The following is a 25251-nucleotide window of genomic DNA, read 5'->3' as shown; positions in this document are numbered from 1 at the left end:
GTAGTGGAGCCAGGATTTCAATCCACACGTTTGACTCCAAAACTTTGAGTCCTGACCGCTATGTCATTGTCTCTCCCTTCTTCTATATCAAGTAATTCTTTCCCCATGTGTAATCAGACCTTCCGTACTGTGCTTTCTGCCTGGAACCCTTAATACTGTCAGTCATTCATGTTTTTGTTCCTAGTATATGTAATGACTTTCTTTAAAACACATGAGGCCAAAGTCAGAACGAGACAAAATGTGAAAAAAGTACAGAGCCGTCTTCTCAGGTGAAAAGCGTGAGATCACAGGGACTGAACTAACTGGGCGCCACGCTGGGTGGAGCCACAGCGAGCCACGCCCCGCTGAGGCCTGATGGCCGCACAGCAGGTCCCTTCGCGCTGGGCGATTGGCACAGCCTGAACCATTTTTTTTTTTTTTTTTTTTGCACATTTGGAGTTCAGATGCTTCCATTTCTTACCTTCCAAGGACAGATCCGGGGACTTATTTTCTAAACTTCCAGAACTTTTTTTTTACAATTCTCAATGGTAATTGCCTTTCATGGGTTTATTCACCTATTTAACTGAAATCATTTCACTTATCAAAGTTAATAGAAACTGAAAGATAGCAGAGGGATATAAATGTGAGTATATACACATGTGTGTGTATGTAGATAGAGAGAGAAAAATTTTAATTGACGGGTTTCCACAACAAGCAACTATTAAAGAGAGAAAATAGCCTATGGAGAGACATATACATGCGGACGACGGCAATGCAAACTTCTTTTGATAAACCCTGAAGTAAGATCCTGCTTCCAGGCCAAAAATGAACTGAGTGTATTCCAGAAATAAAATAGCTACAGTGGGCAGAATAATTCATAATGCTTTTACCATGTAGGGTTTTTTATAAAATGGAATTTTAACCAATGCTCACACCCTGGGAGGAGTGAACAGGACATGGGTCATTAATCCAGTAACTGGAAACGATGGAAACCTAATTAAAAGATCAAAATGTTCATGGAAAGGGGTAATCAATATGCAAATATATGGACAAGGGGCTGGCTACTCCTTTAAGATATAAAGCTCATTGACTGAATTGATTATCTGAGTTAGAAATTCTAACCACTTCAGCATTTTTTTCATAATAGAACCGAGAACTTCATTAACCCTGCATGTAGAATGATGCTCTGCATGGGATTCTTCATAAATTAGAAAACAAAAGGTAGACGTTTTGCAGTTACCTGATGCTCGCTCATGTGAATTTGAGATTAAGTGAATTATCATGGTATCTTTTGACCTCACGCATTGCATGGTTCCCAGCCAACACCTGGCTTACAGTGCTTGCGTATACTCGAGTGTTCTGAGAATTATTCAAATTAGTTAGGTGACTATTTACCATTCGGGCAGGGTGCAAAGCAAAAGTGGTTCAAGGGCACAGAGAAAGTACGACAGGATTTTATAAAGAAACCCTTGGAAGGTAGGCGAGGGAGCGTGAGAACCAGAAGAAGCCACTTCTGTACTTTTCACACTGCTCTAGAAACAAGCCAGCGGCATCTGCCGGGTTTCTCAAAGCAGGGTGTGCAGAGGAAGCACTGAGGCTTGTCGTTAAAACACGGATTCTGAAGTGGTAGGTCTGGGAGGAAAGGGGCTGAGACTCAGTGTTTCTAACAAGCTCTCAGGGCTGGTGATACGCCCCAGGGACCCCGCTTTGAGCGGCAGGACTTGACGTCATATAAACGGTCTTTGCAACTCTAAAACCACTGCTGTAAGGACTTAGACAAGCGTGAAATGGCTTAAAAGGATAAATAGACTTGACTCTGGATAACATCATCTCACTTCGCTCGGTAGCACTCACGTGGCCTGACACTTTCCATTCCAGGAACTGAAGCATGTCAGTACCTGCTGGCCGAGCACCTTTAAACGTCGCGATTTGTAAAACCTCTTCGCAGCCCTAGTACACCTGAGGGCAACGACATTCTTGTCACTCACTTCCTTGACTAGTGATCCTCAAACAGGGTGGGCTGGAAAAATACTCCTATGAGTTTATCTTTTGTCTTTTGAAAGACAAAAATCACCTCCCTTGCCTCAGGTAATTACAATCCATCCTCCCTTCTTTCCTGTCAGTGGAAAGGGACTGTTTTTAGGTTAAATATTTGCATGATGATTATTAGTATTCATGTAACAGACATCTGTAACACTGTGCCAGTCACTGAGTTAAGCGCTGTACAAATGGTAAATCATTTAATTCTAATGCCAACCTTAGGAGGCAGGTGCTGTTATTCCCATTTTACAGATGAGGAAAATGATGAACCGAGAGTAAATAACATGCTCGGTGTCACCTAGCTAGTAGTTGGCAAAGTGGGGACTCAAATCCAGGCAGCCCATGTCTAAGTCCACATATTTAAACACTATCAAGCTGCCCCTCTAAAGACCTGTTGAGATTTGGAATTCAATACAGGCAAAGTACATTGGAAGAGCGACTAAATAATTCAAAAACTTGATTACAGGTCGAAATTGAAATTAGGCCAAGTTCAATTGTACCTCCTCATCCTCCTCTGCTAACTTGTCTTTTCTTAATTTTGTATGCAGAAATAATTTCAAATTAAAGTTACAAAAATAACACGAAGAGTCCCCTAAATATTTTATGCAGATTCACCAATTGTTAACATTTTGCCACATTTGCCAACTTCTGGACTTTTCAAAAGGTAAAGAAATTGATGCCTCTTGACAGCTTCCAAGAGCTGCTCCCTTCTGACACCCTACACATATCTACAGGTGAGCATGTCTGGGAGCAGGACTCGGGTGCCTAAGCTTGGCTTCTTTACTAGGAGTGACTCTTACTTGGAGTTTCTTCTCTGATAAGCTGCTGCACGGTAAGAAATTCCTGGCACTTCATCATTAATTAAGAGTGGCTCAAGGGGTTTCACTCCTAGTCCCACGGGCATGTGAACAGAGCACCTTCAGTAAAGAAAGAAAGAGACACTCACTTCTGGGGGCTGGACTCTCAGGCACAGCAGAAGTTCTGAGGGGAAGTCAATTTATAAACAAACCGTGGGAGATCTTGACTATTTCCCCAGGGTGATCATCTACAACGTAAGTGACAGTTTATAATTTGATAAGAAGAAACAGACAAAAATAAAAAATAACAATATTGAAAATAGGTATAAAATATTTTTAAAAAATACTAAAATACTCGTTTGTTGAGGAAATCTCCGTTCCAAAGGGTCTTGTCTTTTATCTTCTATAATTTAAGATGTTTCACAAGAATTAAACCAACTTGCTTTTAGCTGTTGTCACTCTTAAGGAATGTTATATTCCATTTATATTTTACTAACTTTTCTGTTACAATATATTGCCTTGCAAGAGTCATATGAAAGCTCAATCATTTAATAACTTCAGGAGGACAATCTTTTGCACTCATGTTATCATGTTATCTAAAATTAACCACTGTTATGGGTTCATGAAGAGATCTCAGCAAATATGATCAAAAATTGGTTGGAGAAGAGAATCTAAGATGAAAGACAGAAATAAATGGACTTACTTATCCCACCTGAGACATAGCTGTGGGCTCCTATTTAAACAGATTTATGACTATGAAAGGTTAATGTGAAATCTTCTAAGAGGGTTTCATAGAAAGCTCAAATGTTTGCCTCACTGATGACTTTAAAAAGCTGAACAGACATTTGTCCATCTAGAATTATTTTATAGCCATCGCCGGTAACAAAGAATGTATAAAATTACCTCCTGACTCTAATTTTATATAAAGAATGGTGCCTATCCTCCACTAAAGACACAACATAGAGAATTGAGATTAAACTGAATTGAAATATGATGAACTCAAGTATGATTTTTTAAAAGAGAAGGTATCTTCTTGCTGTGGAAAACTAAGGCTCGTTACGTGAATAAAAACTGATCACCGTGGGCTTCATGAGGCTGCCATCTTCAACGGCCTCCAAAGACCCTCCCATGTCGAAAATTTGATTCCTAGATTCAGGAGGGATTTTGGGGTAGCTTAAATAATTAGTAATATACATCTATTTACATAACTAGATCAGCAAAAGGAATTTACTAAATTCAGCATCTTAGATGTGCCTAAGGAATGTTTAATCTGTGTTGCTGATGCCATCAGCAGGAGAGGGAAGAGATCTTCTCCTGCATTGACTGGCTTTGAGGCAGGTGGACCAGCTCATGTCTTGGGCACCTAGAGCAACAGAAGTCAGTTACTGTAATCTCACCTTGGTCTTTTGGAATGGAACAAAGGCAGGCCTTTCTTTACCATAAAAGGTCTTCAAATAATACCTTACTTATTCAGCACAGAGAGTATTATTCTCAAAATTGCGAAGTGATTTGAGCACAATATTAATAGTAAAATAAATTAATTAAACCAGAATTAAGCTAGAAACTTTAGACATGTGCAGATACAACTCATCTCAGTCTTTTATTAAATGAGAAGAAAATTCTATGAACAAAGGCAAGTAAGGGCAGGTCGATGAACTGAGGCTGTCTCACTTGAAATGAAGCAACCAGGAGGACAGAATGCAGCAAGTTTATTCGACCAGAAAAATAAAGAAAAATAAAAATAAATGAAAGCAGCTGATTGTTAGACACTGTGAACAGAACTTGGGCTGAATTGTGTGGGCTAAATATTAGCTTATTAGAGATAGCAAATTAAATTGCCTTTTGAGTTAATCAGAAAAATAAGCACTTATCGGCAGAATTTCTGATACGCAGAAAAAAAGGTAATTGCGTGATATGAGCAAACAACTGACTAAAGCCACCATGGACATCCAAATTTAGCTCTCCCGACACCAACACTATGCAAATGCAAGACTGACAGAGATGCTGGTCAAAATATTATTTTCCTAGGAAAAAAAACCTCTCGAAAACTTAAATTTTTTAAACGAAGGTTTCTGTATATATTCAAGTGGCCTGAAGATCCTCAGCAAGAACAGTCCAATTTTTAAATTTTAAAATGATCACATCAAAAACTACAAGTTTCGTCAAAAACTTCACTTGCGTTATAAAAGAGAGAAGACAGGGAGCCCTTTATATTCATTTTGCTGGGGTTTCTTGTATGTATGTATGTGTGTGTGTGTATATATATATATATATATGAGTGATATATATATATATATATATATATATATATAGCAAGATATATATGTGTGTGTGTGTGGTGTGTGTGTGTGTGTATCTTCTACCAACATATAGAAAGATAAAACTTTTAAAGCTAAGTGTGTTTATGTCTGGCAAGAGCGAATTGGCAATTTCTTGGCCAAAAAAAAAAAGATATAATCTAGATATAAACATACATCTATCTACCTATCTATGTATACAGGGAGACTCTTACAGGGTACAAGGAAAATAACTTATTTGAGGGTTATTTTTTCGTTGTAAAGAATTAGGACTCTCAAATAACAATGACTTACAGTCTCATTTTTATTTGATGTTTTTAGTATCCTTTCATATTTTTTCCTTTTTACTCTTGAAATAGCACTGGAAGGTAGGCAAGGCAGGCAGGGCAGGCATTTTTTCCCCTTCTTCCAGGTTATCAAACTGAGATGTGGAGAGGCCAGAATCCAAAAAAATGAGTTTTGGAGCCATAGTTTAATAATGTCTACAACCCTGGACTCCTTCCTCCAGGACAGTGTTACCAAGTTGTGCATCAGAATTTCACAAACTGTACTTTCCGAAGGCAGAATAATTCTAATTTGACTGCTATGGAATCAAACTTTGTACCCAGCAATGAATTAAATAATGATATATAAGTAGAGAAGAAAATCTCAAAATTGTGACATTTAAAGGTCCACACAGAGGAAAAGAAACAGGTATAGACTGGTTCCTAGGTCTGTTGTCCGAAACTTCTAGGTCTGCAACTTGACAACCGTGCGACTTTGAATAAACGACAAAAAACCCAAATGAGTACCAGTAGTTGACTCTAAAGTGTCTGGCTCATTGCTTGCAATATGGTAGAGACTTATGCATATTTTCCCACTTTATCTAAGAAGATATGCTCCTTCCTTTAATCTGTCAAAGGTAAACTAGGCTTGAACATGTGCTTCTTTTGCAATAATGACTTAAGAAATGTTATTTAAACCAAAAAGGACAATGGACAGATTTCAACAGAAAAGGACAATGGGGACAGTTGAAAGAACATGTAATCAAATTACTGTATATATACATATATAACATAAATACTAATAACTGTGACTTACATTATAAAAGGAAAGAGAAAGCAGTGTGTTTTGGCATGTGAAATCTGTGAATTAAATGATTTCTCAGTTTTATTCTGCCCTGAAATTATAAGATATTATTGTTCATGGAGAAAAGGAAAAAGTCTTACTCTGTTTCCACCCTCCTCCTCTTTCTAGAATATTAATCTAAGATTCTAAAATGTTGTTTGGACCACATTTATAAATCATGGTGGGGGAGGAAAAAATATTTTTAAAAAATTCATGCTTCCAAGTCAGACACTCCTTTATCTTCATCTGACCCATTCTGAGGAAGCCAATGATATATATTTAAAAATCAGCGCATGAAACACCAGATAAGTTATCAGCACAAAGTCAAGTCTTTCCATTTGTGTCAAGGTCAATCTCTGGTGTTGAAAGCAACGGTGTCAGTCTCGCATTAACGGTAAGAAAAAATCAGTCAGTTGCAGCATCCTAATTTTTCTCAAAACTACTAGAGAACCGAGGTCACAAGGCGACCAAGCAAAACTCTGAATTCCAAAGGCAAAAAAAAAAGTCTTCAAGGAAAAAGAGAACACACGAACTGTCTCACCTAGGAGAAAGAGATGGTGATGATGTAAGTGTGTAAGAAGAAATCAGCTAACATTTTAATGGATGACCTTTCCGTGCCTAGTGACGTCACCCACAGTAGCCAACACCAGACCTGGGCCACTTCAAGGAATCTCCAGTTGGCTATGGCAACATTCAAACTGTTACAAAGTATATTTTACACCATTAGGCACTGTAATATAGTGAGGAGATTTTCAAATGCAATAACTTTCTGATAGACATCGTCCTAATCTAATCTTTCTCATTTTCTCTTCTTTTAAAGATCTGTTTTAAATCCAGCAGTGAATCCTTTCTAAATCTGTCATCTCAGCTAGGGTGGCTCAAATATGGAAAACTCTGCCAAGAGAGGTAACTACTTTGCTTGCTTCTCAGCCTAAAAAACATGTGCCCTATACTGAAAATTCAAAAAGTCATCACGGTGGGTTATAATTAATTTCCATTTCAACTGTTAGAAGTTGACCTCCTGAAATAGGAAAGTCTACCTATATACAATGAAGGCTGTGGCCCCAAAGTTTGATATTTTACATTTGTCAAATCAGTGCCTCTTTAAATCACTGCAGCCACTGACTCTACATATCAATAATGGCACAGCACTTGAAAGGTGACATTTGTTTTGTTCGCGCTTTCAGTCATACTAGACTGAACCAGACACCACTTCATCGATGGTAAGATCACGGCTGTTATCTATGATAACAACACTAAATCGCTTTATCAGAAAATGATTAGCACAAACTATTGAGAACCACGTGTGATGAATTTTACACACACACATTTTGAGTTGACAATCAATCGATTTATCACTTTCTAGCTGGGGATCCCTTCAGTAGGTTACCTGAAGCTTCCAAGATTCAGTTCTCTCGTCTGCAACACCTGGATGGTAGGATTTAAGTCTTAGGATTGTTTTAAGTACTGAAAAGCTACTACACAATTGCATCCAGCCTAACAAGTAGGATAGGATATTAGTGACCAAGAAAGGTAAGTGAGGCCTGCATTAATGTCCCTTGTTGTCCCCAACACATAGACGCAAAAACTGTGTCTCTGAATAGTTATATTATTTGTTTAAGGAACCACAGCTGGAAAATGATGAAATCAGGCTTAAAATATGTTTGGATTTAATTTTTTTTCATTTATGTCAAATGTCGCTTAAATCCATAATTTTGTCTATGTATATTATCTGAATCATAAATATTTCTGGTTAAATCTTTCTCAGACCAAGAGTAATAAACCCAGGCAAAACAGAAGATATCAAATAAATATAACTGAAAAATGTTCTCTGAACTCGCAGGTTATAAGAAAACTGAAAATCATCCAGGTCAATCTCAACTTTGAATATGCAACTCATCCTCTTATTAGGGAAATTAATGGTTAATTTATTTAATTAATTAATAATTAAATTAATGGTGGCTTCTCAAAATAAATCAGTTTCCATATCTTATATGCAATTATTGATCTAAATTGCAGAACCAAATATACTTGAAAATGTTGATGTGCCAATCAGAGCAAAAATTTTCTTGCAGCGAAAATAAAAAACAAAACCTTCAAAATGTCAAAGCACTTACTGCAGCTTGCCGATGAGTGTTGGACAGTATCCCATGAATCTTCACTTTGTCCTTTTCCATTTGGTCTATGTTCACCCACAGATCACGGCTGGCAGAATCAGATGGACCATATATTCGAGATGTATAGTAATTATGATCTGTGTCCTCCTGTAATAATAGAGAATAATGCACATCAAGAACAGAGGGCACAGACGAACCTTGAGTGAAGTTAAGTCAGAGAAAGACAAGTACTGTATGTTCTCATATGTAGGATCTAAAAAAGCTGAACTCATGGAAACAGAGAATAGAACGGTGGTTACCAGGGGCTGGGGTTTTGGGGATATGGGAAGACGTTGGTCAAAGGGAACAACCTTCTAGTTATCAAATAAATAAGTTCTGGGGATCTCCTATCCAGCATGGTCATGATAGTTAATACTGTATTATAAACTGGAAAGTTGCTGAGAGAGTAGATCTTAAATGTTCTCCTCACGAAGAAGAAATGGGTAATTACGTGATGCAATGGGGGTGTTAGCTAAGGCTATGGTGGTAATCATTTTGCAATATATAATTGTATCAAATCAACATGTTGTACACTTTAAACTTACACTATGCTACATGTCAATTATATCTCAATAGAACTGGAAAAAAAAGAACCATTTAAGTCTCTATATACCAACTTATGTAATTTACAAAGTTATATAGACAGAGTTCCATTAAAAGGAAAAAACAAAACAAAACAAAACAAAAAAACAGCCAGCCCTCAAAAGAAAAGAATTCTTAAAATACAAACAAAAAACGATGCTGTGAAATTAGAAATGTCAGTATTCTTCAAAGTAGTCAAAGGAGTTAAGTAATCTCTAAGTGAATTAGATTTTTAAAAATATTAAATTAATAAGCCTCTTTAGAAAAAACTGTTAAATAAACAAAACTTAGAGGAAAAGGTACACTCTGTGTACAATAGCCTTTGTGCTGCAGAAATGTTAGCAATCACTAATTGCTGCCCAAACAAAAAATGTCACTTTTGGAACCATTTACTGAAAACCTGAACTATAATTACTATTGAGTGGCAACAAATTCAAATTTCTCTTCTTTAAAACTAGGGCTATATTAGGGCCTGTTTTCAGTTAATGGTCCTAGAACTAGAGATAATACTCTAAAATTTGGGTTATTAAATTCTACTTTTATTTTGTTCTCATTGATATCACCATGGTGCCTGTCACAGAACTTTTAGTTTTCAAGTTCCTCACTCACTGAAGAGATTTAAATGTTTTAAGAGACATTTTTTTTTTTGCTGGGTAACACCCAGAAAAATCATATGATTCTTGACTAATTCAAATTGCAATTAATTTTTTTTACCATGAAATGTAATTGTGCTTATCAATTTGAAGAGTCTGCTAGGTAGAATAAATTTAAAACTTTCGGGTTCTGTAAGAACAATGTTTAGTGAATAGAGGGTCTATGATATGAATAATAGAGTTTGGAATGTAAATTTTTTTTTTCTAATGAATCTATTATTTAAGTGGTAATTAAATAAAAACCAATTATTCTTGAAATCCTATCAAAACAAGAATCCCACATACCTTTTCACAAGTCATCAAGTTAAATATATATATAAAACTGACTACATAAAAGAAAGAAATATTCTAAATAGATTTTGCCGCATGACTAAAAGAAAAAATACGACCCTAAATGTAAATCTTGAGAACAGTGATTAAATGTTAATGACAAGATTAAAAAAAAAAAAAAGTACCCTAGGTAAAACTCCAATTAAACTCTGAGTATCACATACAAATTGTATGTACACCCATGATGAAAGATAAGAAAGTTCTGCAGAGAAAGGAGGAAAAAAGGAGATGAAAAGAAAGAAGCAGGAATAATATTCCACACAGCCCAAGAGACATTTGATTTCCTAGAGGTTTCTAGACTCCTTTCCAGAAGATTAAAACACTGATGCGTGGGCTCTGGAAGGGTAAGAAGCAATGTGGCTGTGTCTCCAACACATATTCAACTCCTCCCTGTTGTCCGGTGCTTCACAACTGGAGGCTTCCGAGGCGGGTACCTTCCTTGACATTGGCACAAGCCATTCTACACGTCATTCCAATGGCCACAAGGGCAAGTGGGCATCATGAGCACACGCCTGAGAAAGGCGAGTGAGACATCCAGGAGTTTAGGTTGCGAGGAGATGATTTCCCGTATTTTTATTACTGAGATGTGTAGGTGTGAGAGTTGGAATTACTGTCACTACATAGATGCCATGAGGAAACTCTGCCTAAGAGAAACAAGCAAGGATGTAACTACAGTCACCACAGAGCAAAGACAGATCCTTGATCAGGTACATCTCAGTGTGACTTACTCCTGGAATAAATCAGTCTCTTTTAATGTCACAACACCTATAGTTGGGTAATTGTCAATAAAAGAACTGTAACTGACAAACGAAAGAGACTTAATTTAAGTAACACTGAATAAGGTCACTGTATCCATAGATTTGTAAATTCGACATCTCCTGTTCAATCCTGGTATTAGAGTTAATCACACAGCAGGAATGGAAACTTGGATCTAACCTGCCGGAAATCATCAAGTCTGAATAACAAATGGTAATGATTCATTTAATTTTTCAATGAATCATATAAAAGGGTGGTTTTGAAGGAAACTGTCAATGAGTTCAAGTAAAAAATTTTAATTTTTCCCTATTCCTAGAAATATTATAAAGAGTTTAGCAACACTAAGGTCAGAGGTATAATTTACAGCTGAATTATGTAACAGGTTCTATGATGCTGCCACATTTCCATATAATTACCAGATAGATATTCTCTTTAAAATTGCAAACTTTCACTACAGAGTTCAACATAATTATTACAATCGACATATCTAAAATGACTTTGGTGTTTACTTTTATCCCTAAGTCTCTAACTAATCAAGACATAGTCTTGAAGTTAATATAGAGTAAGAATATCATTATGTTTAAATGATGGATTATCTACAAAAATATATGTTTGCCTAATTACAATCGATATGGCTATGTGAAAACACACCTTCATTTTGACTAAAATCAGAGTCGTCCCAAACAATATCACATCTTTGAAAATATTGAAAACCTAAAGACTAGAGCCTGGTGTTTGATTTCTCCAACTCGTGCTTGCCAATTGTCGTGGCAACTTTTATTCAAAGAGGAAGACACTTTATTGTTTACCAAGGAATTCAGAGGCACAGGTTGTTGAATTCCAGGGAGAGGTGTTTGGCTCAGTTATTCAGAAAGTCATAAAATAGCTGTCTCAAAAATGTGACATTTTGGCACTATTAAATTATTGAAATCGCATCTTGTATTTTCTAGGAGTAATGGTACTTAAGAGTTGTCAAAAGTCACTTCAGGCACAAAGATTTTCCTTTTCTTCTCAAAAGCAAACTATTTCTAACACTGTACAAAATAAAATAAAACACTACTGTGATATGTCTAGTTGCCAGTTTTTTAGGAAACCAACTGTTACTGAAAGGAGATGGCACAGTAGGTAGCTATAAATCCAAAAATTCATCTTCTCAAACATGCCTAGAAATATGTAGCTGTGAACAAACAGAGGACATACACCAAAAACACAGGGAAAAAGTCATTTTAACTGTAGTCTAACCAGTTTGCAATATGCAGTTTATGCAATTCCTAACCCAAATGTTGTCTTCTCTTCTATCATGGCTGTTGATTTTATGATGGATAATTTTTATGAATGCCTCATATTGCCAATATGCAGGAATAGCATCTGAACTCTAAATTCATTTCATTGTGAACTGAAGTTCTTAGGTAAAGTTATTTAGCATTGAATCAACTGATTACCTCTCAAAGATAGTTTCATAATAAATGAAAAAATATTATAATTTCAAAGGTTCCTTCCAGCTGTTAATATATACCCCAAATATTACATTCTTATACAAATCATTTCACAAGGACTATATAGTGCATTTAAAGGTAATGCTATTTTAAAGTATTACTTGTGTACATTAAACTCCTTACAAACAAAGAGTTAAAAAACAGTTCTCTATGATATAAAAAATCATGTTAATCCAAGAAACCAACGGACACAATAAAATAAAAAAAGAGAGAGAGAGAGAAAAAGAGTGAACTGGTGGCACTCAGGAAAAAATTACAGAGATTAATTCATAAATAGTAACAAGAGAACAAATATGATGAAATTACTAGTCAGGTCACAGAAAACAGTCTTGAGAAATGTACACAGGATGACATATAAAAGAAAGATGAAATAAATGTCTAAGACAGATAATTATATAAATTATAGAGAAAATGAGTATATATATGTAGTTGGCATAGAAAAGTATTTTTAAAATGTTAGAACAATTTTTCTGAAATCGAGACTAATCTGTATGCCATGTTTGAGAAAATTTACAATAGAATTTTGAGTATTAAGAAATTTCCCGGTGAGATTTCTCACAGATTAAAAAAAGAAGTCTTATAGTATCTAAAAAGACAAAACGAGTTATCTATAAGGAGGTTAAAACCTTGGACAGTCCAATATTTCTCCATAATATCCAGTAGAAAGAAACAATGTGTACAGCAAACTGAAAGAAAAAAGTTGGTCCAACAAAGTTGTAACTTAGGTATGAAGACAAGAAACAGATTTCTGATACATACAAATACAGAGGGAATATACCACAAAGAGACTTTCTTAAAAGAGGTGAATCCAACGTGGTCCCAGGAACGGAGAAGCTGTAGTAAGCTTTAGATGGTGAGATCTGACTCCACGGAAATTATGTTCAGAGAAATGGAACATTTTAGTTATTGCGGTGATAAATCAGAGTGAAAATGATATCAACCATGAAAATTAATTAATAGTCTAAGTTGAGAATCATACTTCACAACATGCAATCGATAAGTAAATCTGAATATAGAAATGTAGTGTTAAACAATATGCAGCAACCCAAATTTTCAACTTTAAATAAGAGAACCTTTTGAGGCAAAAGTTTGAAACTAGTGGCCTGCAGATGGCATACATGTCACCAAAGGCCAGTAGATACAAAGTTGAATTCATTATTTTCCTCAAATATAGTACTCAAAGTGTGTCCCAATTTTATGAAATTACATCCATCTAAATATAAATCTATATATTTATCTACTCTGTTATCTAGCTCTTTATACTCTCTGATTTGATAGATCGATTGATTGATCAAAGATATTTACCATATACTGATTGGTTATTCCTAGGTGATGGGATTTGGAGGAATTATTTTTATCCCTCATTTGTATTCTTTTTTATAATATATATTATATATAACCACTTCGTGTTTCTTCACATAAAGCATTGAAAAATATGTGAAAATGCTTAAAAGTATCAGTTGTTGATTCTTGGAATCAAACCACTAACATATATCAGAAGACTCAAAGCCACAAAATGTTATATACAGTTAATATAGAGTTTCGATAACAAATACTTTCAAAAGTCTTTAAAGACTCCGTGTCATATTGTAAATCAGATACTTGTACCCAACACAGAGTTTCAATGTCAATAACTTAAAATTGCTCTGTGAAATAGCTGATATATAAATTTCCATTAAATCTTTTTTTTTTAATACTAACTCTGATGACCTGATTAATATAGAGTGCAATCTTTTCCACTACTACTGCAAATGAAATCGCATTAACAGAAACATATGAAAATATCCACTGCTACTAAATTTCGAGCAAGAGATTAGAGTTTGAATCTTTATAAAATACGATTTTGTTGTAAGCATTTTATTGAAGCATCACCACATCATCTTTGTTCACTCATTTATATAGAAATCATTCATCTCATGTGTATAAGATACAACACATTTTTAGGGAGAAACACTTTAATAGAATGTATGGGATCTCAGCAATGGCTACGAGTCTAGTTCTAAGAGAGACTTTTAATGGTCTCTCAGGTTTTCCTTTTAGTTGTTATCTCAGTATAATCTTCTGGCATAGTTTTAAGACATGTTTTCTAGTCTCTCAAAAAGAAGCAGTGTGCTAGAGGCATAGCTACATTCTGACAAAGTCGTGGGTAAAGGCGGGGAAGGGCTGGTGGGAAGGGAAAATGGTGTGATCTCAGACATTAAATTTGCAGACAGGTGACCTCATCTCCAGTTCTCACAGGCTTGGTCACTAATAAGTTCTGTCACTTTGAGAAGTCCGTTATGCATTGAATTCATGACAGTGACTGCAAGTGTGAATGAACTTCCTTGTACACGCAGTTCTTCTGCCAGAGGTACAATCACAGAGAAAGGCCTCCTGGACCTGCAGGAGCAGCCCAGCAGAGCGAGTGGTGGTTCCCAGACGTGGAGCAGACTACACGCAAAGAGATGTGGGAACCGCATTCTACCCCCCTTCCCAACTACATTAGAAGAAGGTGACCTGGAGGGAATGTGGTGTGGGCAGATATTTAGGTTATATAAGTGTTTCTATGAATAAAAAAGTGACTGATAGTATTTAGCTTTCTTTCACTGGGTTTCCAATAAATCACATTAGACCAATGTGTTTAAACAATCAAAAAGTCTATAAACAGAATATAAAGGATTACTAAATTAGCTCCACACAATTTCAGCACCACAGAAACGATTACATACTTCCTTCAAGTGGCCTTTAGTATATGCCAGCAAGTACTATAGAAATACTCTCTCAGACACTAAGAACAATTACACGGAATATAATTGAGTTTATCAGAAGATTTAAAATCGATTTCTCTATCCCTCGTTGATTATATCAGACCATTCTCATTATGCTCACCTTTTACACATACCTTCACTATTTCTCTAAAGATTTTTATATACTTGATCTAACTGCAGATTGTCTATCCCCTTATATCTTGTCTATGACTCTTTATAGGTATGATTTATTTTATTAATTCTTCACAAGTTTAATTAAGTGACCTCCAAGAATGTAAGATTAGGTGTGTGTGTGTGTGCATGTGTGCATGTGTGTGTGTGTGTGTGTGTGTTAGAGAGAGAGAGAAAGGAGAGAGGGAGGGAAGGAGGGAGGAAGGGAAGGAGACAGAGGGAGGGAGAGAATTTATTGTGAGGTCAGATTACTGTGTAACACAAAATTTGGGATTCCAGCAATATTTCCATTATAAAACAGTTTCCATTTTTCCAGTAACGATCTCTCTCACCGAAGCAATCATCTCTCGTGCTATGCAGAGAGGTAAACTATATGGCCAAGGAAACACAACATAACTTATTTGTGATCTTTCAAAATAACAAAATCAAGGCTCTGCAGTTCAACTGCGTGACTGCCTAGATCTCCAGGCACTGTGAGACCTGTTTATGTTGATTCATTTATTAAATGAAGCAGAACCTATTTGCTAGTATAGGTTTATCTGCTTCTGGTAGAAACCTTTAACCTATGTAAGAATGAACCTGGGAGATCATCCCCAGGCTGAGTGGTGAGAAAGAAGAGGCCAGAGAGAAAGTCTGGGGTAGTCTTGAGTGAATCATTAACATCTCAGTTTATCTTCTATAAATACAGAAGAGTGACCCCCAAACAGTGACCACTGAAGAGGCATGTTGCCAACTTAGAAGGGATCTTCAGAGGCTCCAAAACCTGACAAAAATGTGTGATTGAAAAGTTTTAAAATGCGTATGAGCTTTCTATTAAAACACAAAATTAGCATTAAAATAATGTAGCTTAAAGGAGATTTGCATTGAAGTACAGTTTCCGCCTCTAGATAAGGCCACTGTAAGTTCTCATACTCTGTATGAGAAGGAATTGAATTAGGTTGTCTCTTAAGCTGCCTTTCAACTATGGTTCTGACATTCCAAAGCCCTAAGCCAAACAGAAAGCAATTACTAGGCGTGGGTCAGAAGACCCTCTGCTTTGTTTAAGTGATGGTCACCAACAGAAAAAAAGTGTACAGTTTGAAGAGCCAGTACAGGTAGCTAGTTATAGCACCTGTAGGGTACAGTACTGCTTTAACAGGTACTTAATTATCCTCATTGATAAACTGTAAATTGGCCCCAAGATCAGGGGCATATTCACAGACTTGTTGCAGGGGGTTTAAGAATCCTGAGACCATCGTGCAAAGTACATAAATCACAAGTCTTGCATATGTGTGCACTACTTTTCAAATGCACAATATATTGTGATGGGTAAATGTGGAATCATTCTAATGTCATTGAATTTTAGTGTCATTGAAATTCTTGGTATGGTGTGTTTTTCCAATCAGCTGGAAAGAAACAACAATTGTGTGGAAGTCCTCAAAATGCCCTGACAACCAAAAAAAAAGACCACCATAATTTAAAAGGATGGATATTTCTGTTCTAGATTTAGCATCCAAAATGGGGCCAAAGCTTGGATACTATATACATAATATCTTAGCTCAGGCTGCCATAACAAAATACCATAGACTGGGGAGCTTAATCAACAAACATTTAGTTCTCACAGTTCTGGAGGCTGAGAAGTCCAAGGTCAAGGTTCTGGCTGATTTAGTTTTAGTGAGAGCTCTCTTCTTGGCTTGTAGATGGCCATCTTCTTGCTGTGTCCTTACATGGTGGAGACAGAAAGTTCTCCGGTGTCCCCCTCCCCCCTCCTCTCATAAGGACACTAATCCTATTGGATTAGGGTTCCACCCTTATGACCTCAGTTAACCTTAATTACTTCCTAAATGTCCTATCTTCATATATAGTCACATGGGTATTAGGGCTTCAACACATATGAAATTTGGGAGGACACAATTCAGTCCATAGCACATAGATAGTTTTTTTAAATTAAGTCTGGATTTGTAAAAGAGACCTAGATTTATTAGCTTTGAAAATTCATGTCATTTTCTAGTACTAATCAAAACTGCCATTCAAGCTTTCTAATATAGGAGGACTTTTGAAAAATCTACAAAGTTCTCTGGCTTGGCCTATTTATTTCTTAGGGGAAAAAAAAAAGAGAGAGAGAAGTAACTACTATTTATAATTTCAAAGGATTATGGAAAAACTCAGTAGCAACTCTTAAAAATTATAACTCATTTGAGAATTTTCACATAACCAACGTTTGTGGAAAAGCTGGATGGTTTCCTTGTACCAACTGGTAACAACGTGGCCGATATTCTCATTTCTAAGGTAGCTATTACGATCCCCAAACTATCCAGTCTGGTATTTCAAGTGACAGGTTGATATACTTTTAATTAGTCAGATTTTTGTTTCATATTTTTACTTCTTTAATGTTAAAGAAACTTTTCTTCAGTCTTTTTTTCTTTTCTTCTGACTTCTCATGTCTTCAAAATCGTAGCCCTCTGGAGTCAGGTAGTGATTAATGAGCCATAGACAAGCAGTGGATGAAATTTTGCCAAAGGAAGTTTGACATCACTTAAAGTCAGAATCTAATACAAACTTACCTTTCTAGATGTCATTTTGCATATAAAGGTAACTTTCTGAGCCTCTATTTTCAAGACTATGAAGTAGAAATTAGAATAAAAATAGTCATGTCAGAACATCGGGGTTAAGTCCTTGAGATAAATATGTGAATATAGGTTGGAAACTATAAAGTGCTATTAGACATTACTTTTGTTTTGTTGACATAAATAGCGCAAATAAAAAAATTCAGACATTCTACATTTCTATGGCACTAATATTTATTGAAGTATGAATTCTCAAATATCGTAGAATTCCAATTTGACATTCTCATCATATCAAATTCATTTGCTCTATCCTGCTGTCTAGCACTGGATTTTGGGTGGCTGGTCTTTGTTTTGGATTCTTTACTTTAAAAGTAAGTAAATAGTTAATCGCATATTTACAAGAACTGGTTAAAGAGTGCAGCTACCACTTATGAGTGTATTATGTGCCAAACACTCAGTTTGGCACATAATATACATTATGTCTCTAATCCTTACAGCAACTCAATGAATTACAAAGACACTAAAGCTTGCAAACACCATGTAGGTTGCATGACATCACATAAATCCAAGGGATGTAAAAACAGTATCACTCCAGAGCCTATGTTCTTTCCACTTACATATTACTTTTTAAGTATTAAAATTTTTAGGACCTCAAACGAAAATTACATTTGGGCAAACTGTTTCCATAAGGCTCCTCATCAGGCCTTCTGTAATAGCTTCCTCACGGGTCTCCCTCATCCTCTCGGTTCCCCTCGCTTCATTTTCCACAGAGTGGAATAATCCTTTGAAAAGTAATCCTTTTAAAGCGGAAATGTCATCACATCACTCTCCTTCTCTAATGAGGCTTCCCGTCACACTTTGAATAAAATCCAAAGTCCTTCCAAACGCTGTGCTTGCCGCGCCATCTCTTCAGCTGGGTCCTCCCCACCACACACGCCTCACCAACCCTACTGGTCTTCTTGTTCCATTCAAGTGCCATCGTGTCCCCTCCACCCCCACCACCACACTGTGCTCCTGCTGTTTTATGCATCTGGAAGGATCCTCCCCTACCCTGTCATGATTTAATCCTTAGTCTGATTTAATTTCCTTCATAATGTTTTTTTATTATCAGGCTTTAATGAAAATTTATAACACCAGAGTTCTTAAAATAGGTACCACTCTCCAACCTCAGTTTAAAATAATTCTCCCTCTCTCTCTCTCTGTTGGGTGCATGGCTGGATTCTAGGGATTAGACAGTGCCTGGTACACGACAGACATTCAACACAGATTTGTTGATGTGAGAGCTTCTTTACACTTCTTTGGCTTTAGTACCTCGTTGAAAAGATGTCATGGAGGTGAGTTCTTCTTGGTAATGAGGAAGAAGTAGAAGATCATATACTAACCATTCCAATTTATTTAGAAATACATTATATTCACTATTCAGTTTGTTATTCTTGAAATTTCCACGTTCTATTACAAAATCCCCCAGTTCGCCTCTACTCTATTGCTGAGTAACAAACAACCGAAAGCTTGGTGACTTGCAACAACCATCAGGATTCCGGATTGCCACCATTCAGGGCGCTGCTGAGGTAGACTGAGCTCAGCTGGGCACTGCTGCTGTTCTACACAGGATCACCTGGGCCACGGCTGGTTCGCGGCCAGTTTGCATGTTGGCTGGGGGTTGGCTGGTTCCACGTGGCACTGGTCACATGTTTAGAGTCTCTATCTCCAGTGCCATCTCCTTCCCAAGAAGGCCAGACTGGTCTTCATCACAAGGCGACAGAATCTCAGAGAGTAAGAATGGAGGCACCAAGGCCTCAGGAGGCATTGCTTGTAAGTTGCACAAGTACACTCTGTCCTGTTAATTTGATCAGAACAGGTCACAAAGCATGGCCTGGATTTGAGGGGTGAGACGATAGATTCCACCTCTTTGTAGGAGGAACTGCAGGAATTTGGGCCATTTCTAACCCTCATGCCATCCAAACGTTCCGTTCTCCAATGTTTGAGCTGTTTTGCTAAGTGCAAGTATAGAGCCACTTTGCCTCCACACCCCGCCCGCCCCCCCTCCCAGGAGATGCTGTGCCATTTCCACTTCGTTGAGAGGCCATTTTGACAATATCCTCAGGGAGTGTCCATTAAAAAAATTTTTTTGTAAAGATGTTTTCATTTGGCACAGAGGTACTTTAAACCATGCAAATCTTCCTACTGCTTTCTAAATAAGAATTTAAAAGCTCATTTTGGATGACATTTCCTACTAGGATCACATCTTAGAAGAAGGCAAACTTCGTTGCCAACTCACTTAATTTTAGGTCGCCAATACAAAGGTCGAACAAGGGCAGGGTGAAGAGAGAGAGATTGCAATAGTTTCATGAGTCATTAAAAATAAAGCAGCAAAAAGAAAAGCACAATCTGTCAATTTTTTTTTTAAATTGCCGATGCTAGATTCCAACAAATATTTTCATAGTATAGTTTTGCTGACTTTGCAGAATGAGTCCCTTTCAGATCTATAAAGCCTGCATTTGTATCTTGCAATAAAATTATAAGATAGCTGGAAAAGATTTTATTTCAGTGCAGACTGAAAGCATGCTTTCTTTTTCTGCTTCTGTCTTACAAAAATCACGCAGGGGAAAATCAGTGTTATTATTATCTTCTCGCCTACCGAAGAACTAGCTGGAAAGACCCCCAGAAAAATATATTCAGGTTAAACATTCAAGAGAATATAGTCTAATGTAGGAAGATGCTGTAAAATGGTCTGTTTATTTACAATCATTTCTTATAAGTGTCATTCATTCAAACTAACATGATGCACTGATTATGTACGTGGGAGGCTGTGAGCTTTGTGCTGTGAAGGGCAAAAGATGTTTATGATATAGTCCTTCCTCTCCAGAAATGTGCAACCGAGTGAGATGATGCAGGTACTGAAATATCTCTACTCCAAATGGCGACCCTAATGGCCCAGTCAGTCCTATAACCCTTCAAAGAAGGAGAAAATCTCATTTGGTCTCAGTGATTAAAAAAAAAAAGGGGTGGTCATCGAGTCACGATATTTAATCTGGGCCTTGAAAAATGATTTGGAACTTGAGATGGACATTCAAGAGAGAGAGACTGGTCTGAGCATAGGGGAATGAGCTTACGGAAGACTACAGAAACTATCGAGAACAACAGGCACACACAGAGGAAGTAACGTGAAACGAGTACAGATAGATATGTAGAATTTCGAAGTGTGCAAAGCCTTGAATGTCAGTTTAGGGCACCCGAACTTGATTCTGTGTAAAGTGCAAGCTCTGGAAGTAACAGATTAAGTGTAGACTTAGAAGGGCCATCTAGAAAATGTGATGGACTGGGGAAGGGAGAGGTTAGAATCGAACACTGGTTTGGAAGTGACTGCAAAAGTCAAGGATAAAATCATAACAGCTCCAACCAGATTACTAAGAGGGAGAACAAGAGGGAAAGAGGCTGTTGTGAGAAACACTGAAGAGACCCAAAGCCCTGCCGGTATTTAAGAGGAAGAAGAGCGTTCGAAAATGACCCTCGGGCATTTAGTTAGGACAACCGGAGGACCTGGACAGTTTAGAGTGACTGGTGCCAGTTAACTTCAAAGCAGAACTTGGCGTATCTACATGTCATTTTAAATGGTAGAAAACAAATATAGGAAATAAATAGTATGTCTGGTTTCCAATACGGTGCTTACCAAGGGTTCCAGAAGCAAAGCCTTGGGATCGCTGGATGGAATTGAAAGACTTCCCACAGCCAGATGACGCCTGCGATTCTGGTTTTCTCTTACTGAACTTGAATAAATGCTCAAGGTTGGTCGATGCCATGAGCTAACGAATGCATTTGAACGTTAGCAGTAGTTCACTCGTCTGCATGTTAGAATTACCTGGCGATCTCATAAAAATCTCACAGCCCAAATCATACTCCAGACCAGTTAAATCAGATTCCAGGCTGGGGTGCAGAGTGTGACCCCAATGTGCAGACAAGTCTGGGAAACACTAAACAAGGGCATATGTCATCTCTTAGCTGAAATTTCCAGTTTGCAACTTGAACATGCTCTTATAACTACATGATCATCCCCAAACCAAGACTTTAAAAATAAAAAATTCAACTTATCTTTAGAGAGATTATCAAAATTTAAGGATTTCCTGCCTTTAAATGTTGAGCTGACTACTTTCAAACCACACACAGCAAGGTTCATATTGCAGAGAACCGTGGAAGTATTGATGTCAATAAAAAAAAGGACTGAGTCCAGATCTCTTCCTCAATGGATATCAGATCTGGAGAATTTCTGAGATGTTTTCTCAGTGTTTCATAGGTTGAATCTGTACATGTCTCCAATCGTATAAATTTGGAATTGTCATATCATGGTTTTGCTGCATTAATTGATGTAACATTTATGTATCTCCCCCCCTCAAACACACAAAGTATACTAGCTTTGAAACAATTTCAAGATAAAGCAACTTCAAAAGTGCAATGGATATGTTGTATTATTTTGAGATGTCAATGTGATTTTAAAGATCATTAGTCAGTCCGCATGGATAATCATCAGGCATTGCACAAACATGCAGTATAAAAAATTAAATAGTGGTAAGCCGAACATGACTTTACCAACTATAATACTAATTATAAATAGCACTTAGTAGGTGGAGGTTAGTGTTAGCTTTGGGAAGTTTAACTTGATTTATTTGTATATTTTCAAGGAAACCAGGACAGGAACTCTTAATTGGATAGTCTTACATTAGAATTCTAGATATAGTCAAATACTCATAAAAGCAGAGAATTTCCATCTGCTCATGGACTTCCTCTGCCTGGGCTTCATTATCTAAGTAGTTCTCTTCACTAATCTTAGAATAGTCATTATTTAATAAAAGGAATTCGGTTAATTTGTAGATACAATTAAGAATATTACTTACGGTGAATATATTAAGATAACCAGGGGGAAAAAAATGAAGACAGCTTATGTCGAAGTTATCCTTGGGTTTTTCTCTGGAAGAAACATTACTACCCCAGAGAGTAAAGACAGACAGTGGGGAGAATGATGAGGAAAAAAATTCTAATGTTTACTCAGAGAACAAAGACTGTAATAAATATCCCTTGGATTCAGATGAGTGAGAACAGGCATGAACAAACAGAGCTTCAGCATTCTGTCACAACTAGTATAAAATCCAAAGTTCAATCCGGGTCTTTGCACTTAGGAGATTTAGACTTGATAATTTATAAGTAATCAGTCCAATATGTAGGACAGATTTTCCTAAATCCCACACATATTTGGTCCCCTGATGTAGCAGAGATTTTTTTTTTTTTATAACTCATCATGGTCTAGAGGTTTTTAATGCAAAAATAATGCCAACAATGATTTGCGAAACATGTAGAGGAATAACAGGCATAATTTTCAAAGCCAAGGAAGCAAAACAAACAGATTGCTTTCAATGCAAAAGTGATCATTTCCCCCAGAATAGCTTATTAAGCAATAAAATTGTTTTCAGGTTAACCTTTGAAATAAAGGAATTTGGGGGAGTGACTACCTAAAAATAACTTCTTGTTTGCATACTTATCAAGGCATTAATGATATAGAGAAAACTTTAGATCCACAGTAAAGAATTCATAATACAGTGATTCTCAAAGAGTAAAATGTGAAAAAAAAAAGATAACTTGGTGAGTTTTTAAAAGAGATACATTTATTCACCCATCATTTACTCTAATATCATGCTCTATTTTTTAATAATTTCTTTTTCTGAAACAATATGGATTATAGGATAAATAAATATATATATTTATTATGTGTATGTGTGTGTATGTTACTTTTCAAAGGAAAACACTAAGTCTTTTTTTTTTTTCCATTTTGGTTTTAGGATGATACCCAAACTCCAGAGGTCACTGCCACGGTGTTTTCTGCCTTCCCCTTTTGGGGCAGATCAGAACACCTTTAAAGAATCAAAAGTATCAGTCATAAGATTGCTGAGCGAGAGCCTAGAGAACTTCTCATGCTCTGACAAAGTATATGTCATTCACGAGGACTCGAGGAGAGTTGCAAGACTTCCATTGTCAAAGTCAAAACTCTCTTCCCCCAGCCCCCGGAAAATGATAACAGTGAATCTAGCATGTGCTTCACATTTCTTCTTCCCGGTACAGGGCTCTAATGGATGCCTCAACTCATCCCGGTTGCCTGTGAGTGCAGGCGTGGAGGGGCACAGTGAATCCTCAAAGTGGGGGTGTCGGGGAGTGGAGCTCGTTCACACGTTTCTGACCTTCCAATCCCGAATCCTGAAAGCCGCCTCTGAGGATCCTCTGGGGTGGAGCTGTCGAGGACAATGCCCATGGGCTACACAAGGCCCCGGGGAAACGCAGACTCCCTCAGATGCTTTCGAGACTTCTGGGCTCTGACCTCAGCCTCATCCTTCCTTCCTCGTGCCACGCTCTCTCACTCGCTTTGGCCTTCTTTCGGCTCTTGGAGATCTACCTCCTCCCTGCTCATCGCCTTCTCCAAATGCTCCTCTCCCTGCCTAGAATGCTCCATCCATCTCCCTCATTCCACCACTAACGTTTCGACATATATTTTACCTCTTTCCTCCAAGTACCTCATCTTAGCAGGCCCTTCATCCTCCAGCTAATAATCCTTACTTATCTCTGCATCCGCTTCGTTTCTCCGTATCATGAGTCTAGATTGACTGCTTTACTTTATTTTTATCTACCCACTAGATTATAAACTCCAAGAAGGCATGATTCACATCTATCTTATTTACTAAAAAAATACTAGCAATGGGCACTTATTAAATATTTGTTGGATGGATAAGTGAATAAATGGATGAACAAAACCTAGGAACCTTATTGTCTTATCTTGTGGGGAAAAAAATGTTTTCTGAATTCCTAAATGTCAAGTTATAAATAAATTCATACTATTTACCCAACAGTAAGTTGAGGGACAATTGCCAGTCAGCTACCAGATGCATAATAGTTCCATGATGAATTCTTACTGAGTACAATTGTGAGATCAGCATTTTAATAATAAATGAAATAAATAAAATGCAGCTGGAGGAGAAAGATCCAAATGGTTGAGGTCGGCAGGTCAAGCCATGTGAGAAATGAATGGGGAAGAAAACGTCCTCTGGATTACAAAGTAGGACTGGCCTTACTTTATCCAGAGGTCAGAACGAGGATTCATGGGTGAATGCTTCAGGGATAAAATATTTGGCTAAAGATGAGAAAACACTTTAATAAATCAAGGCATCAAAACCAAAATTTTCTCTCTTAAGACAGGGTGAAATTCCCATTAGAAGACTTGGAGCAAAGGCTATTAGGGATGTTATGGATAAGATTTACATATTTGAATAAGAAATGCATCTTGTCATATCTCACATTATTTTAAGTATATTTAAACTATGTTTAGTTCAGCTATATTTAAAAATACTCCCCAAAGTAACTAGTGACTAAATGAGCAAATTGCTAGTCAGACAAGAAATAACCTGAGATCAATCTGAATTTTCAAAAAAGCTCTAGATTTTTTTTTTTTTATTAAATCTATCATCTTTCCTTTGTACATTCTATCTCTGGCTTGTACTCATTTATTTGGGTCGGAGTTCTTAGGACACTATGTGCCTCATGCAACGTCTCATGCTAA

General features: G+C 36.9%; 1 protein-coding gene across 3 annotated transcripts in view; it reads right to left on the bottom strand.

The window, feature by feature from the left end:
- Window positions 1–25251, bottom strand: part of PLXDC2 (plexin domain containing 2) — a 373661-nt gene that overhangs the window by 176933 nt on the left and 171477 nt on the right. For all 3 annotated transcript variants that reach the window (XM_039877520.1, XM_039877519.1, XM_039877518.1), the window contains one exon: window positions 8338–8484. In XM_039877520.1, the coding sequence (XP_039733454.1) occupies window positions 8338–8484 (147 nt within the window). The remainder of the gene's footprint in view (window positions 1–8337; window positions 8485–25251) is intronic.

Source organism: Pteropus medius, unplaced genomic scaffold (assembly GCF_902729225.1).
Source record: "Pteropus medius unplaced genomic scaffold, Ma_sr-lr_union100, whole genome shotgun sequence".
Classification (NCBI taxonomy): Eukaryota; Metazoa; Chordata; class Mammalia; order Chiroptera; family Pteropodidae; genus Pteropus; species Pteropus medius.
This window is presented reverse-complemented; position numbering and strand designations above follow the sequence as displayed.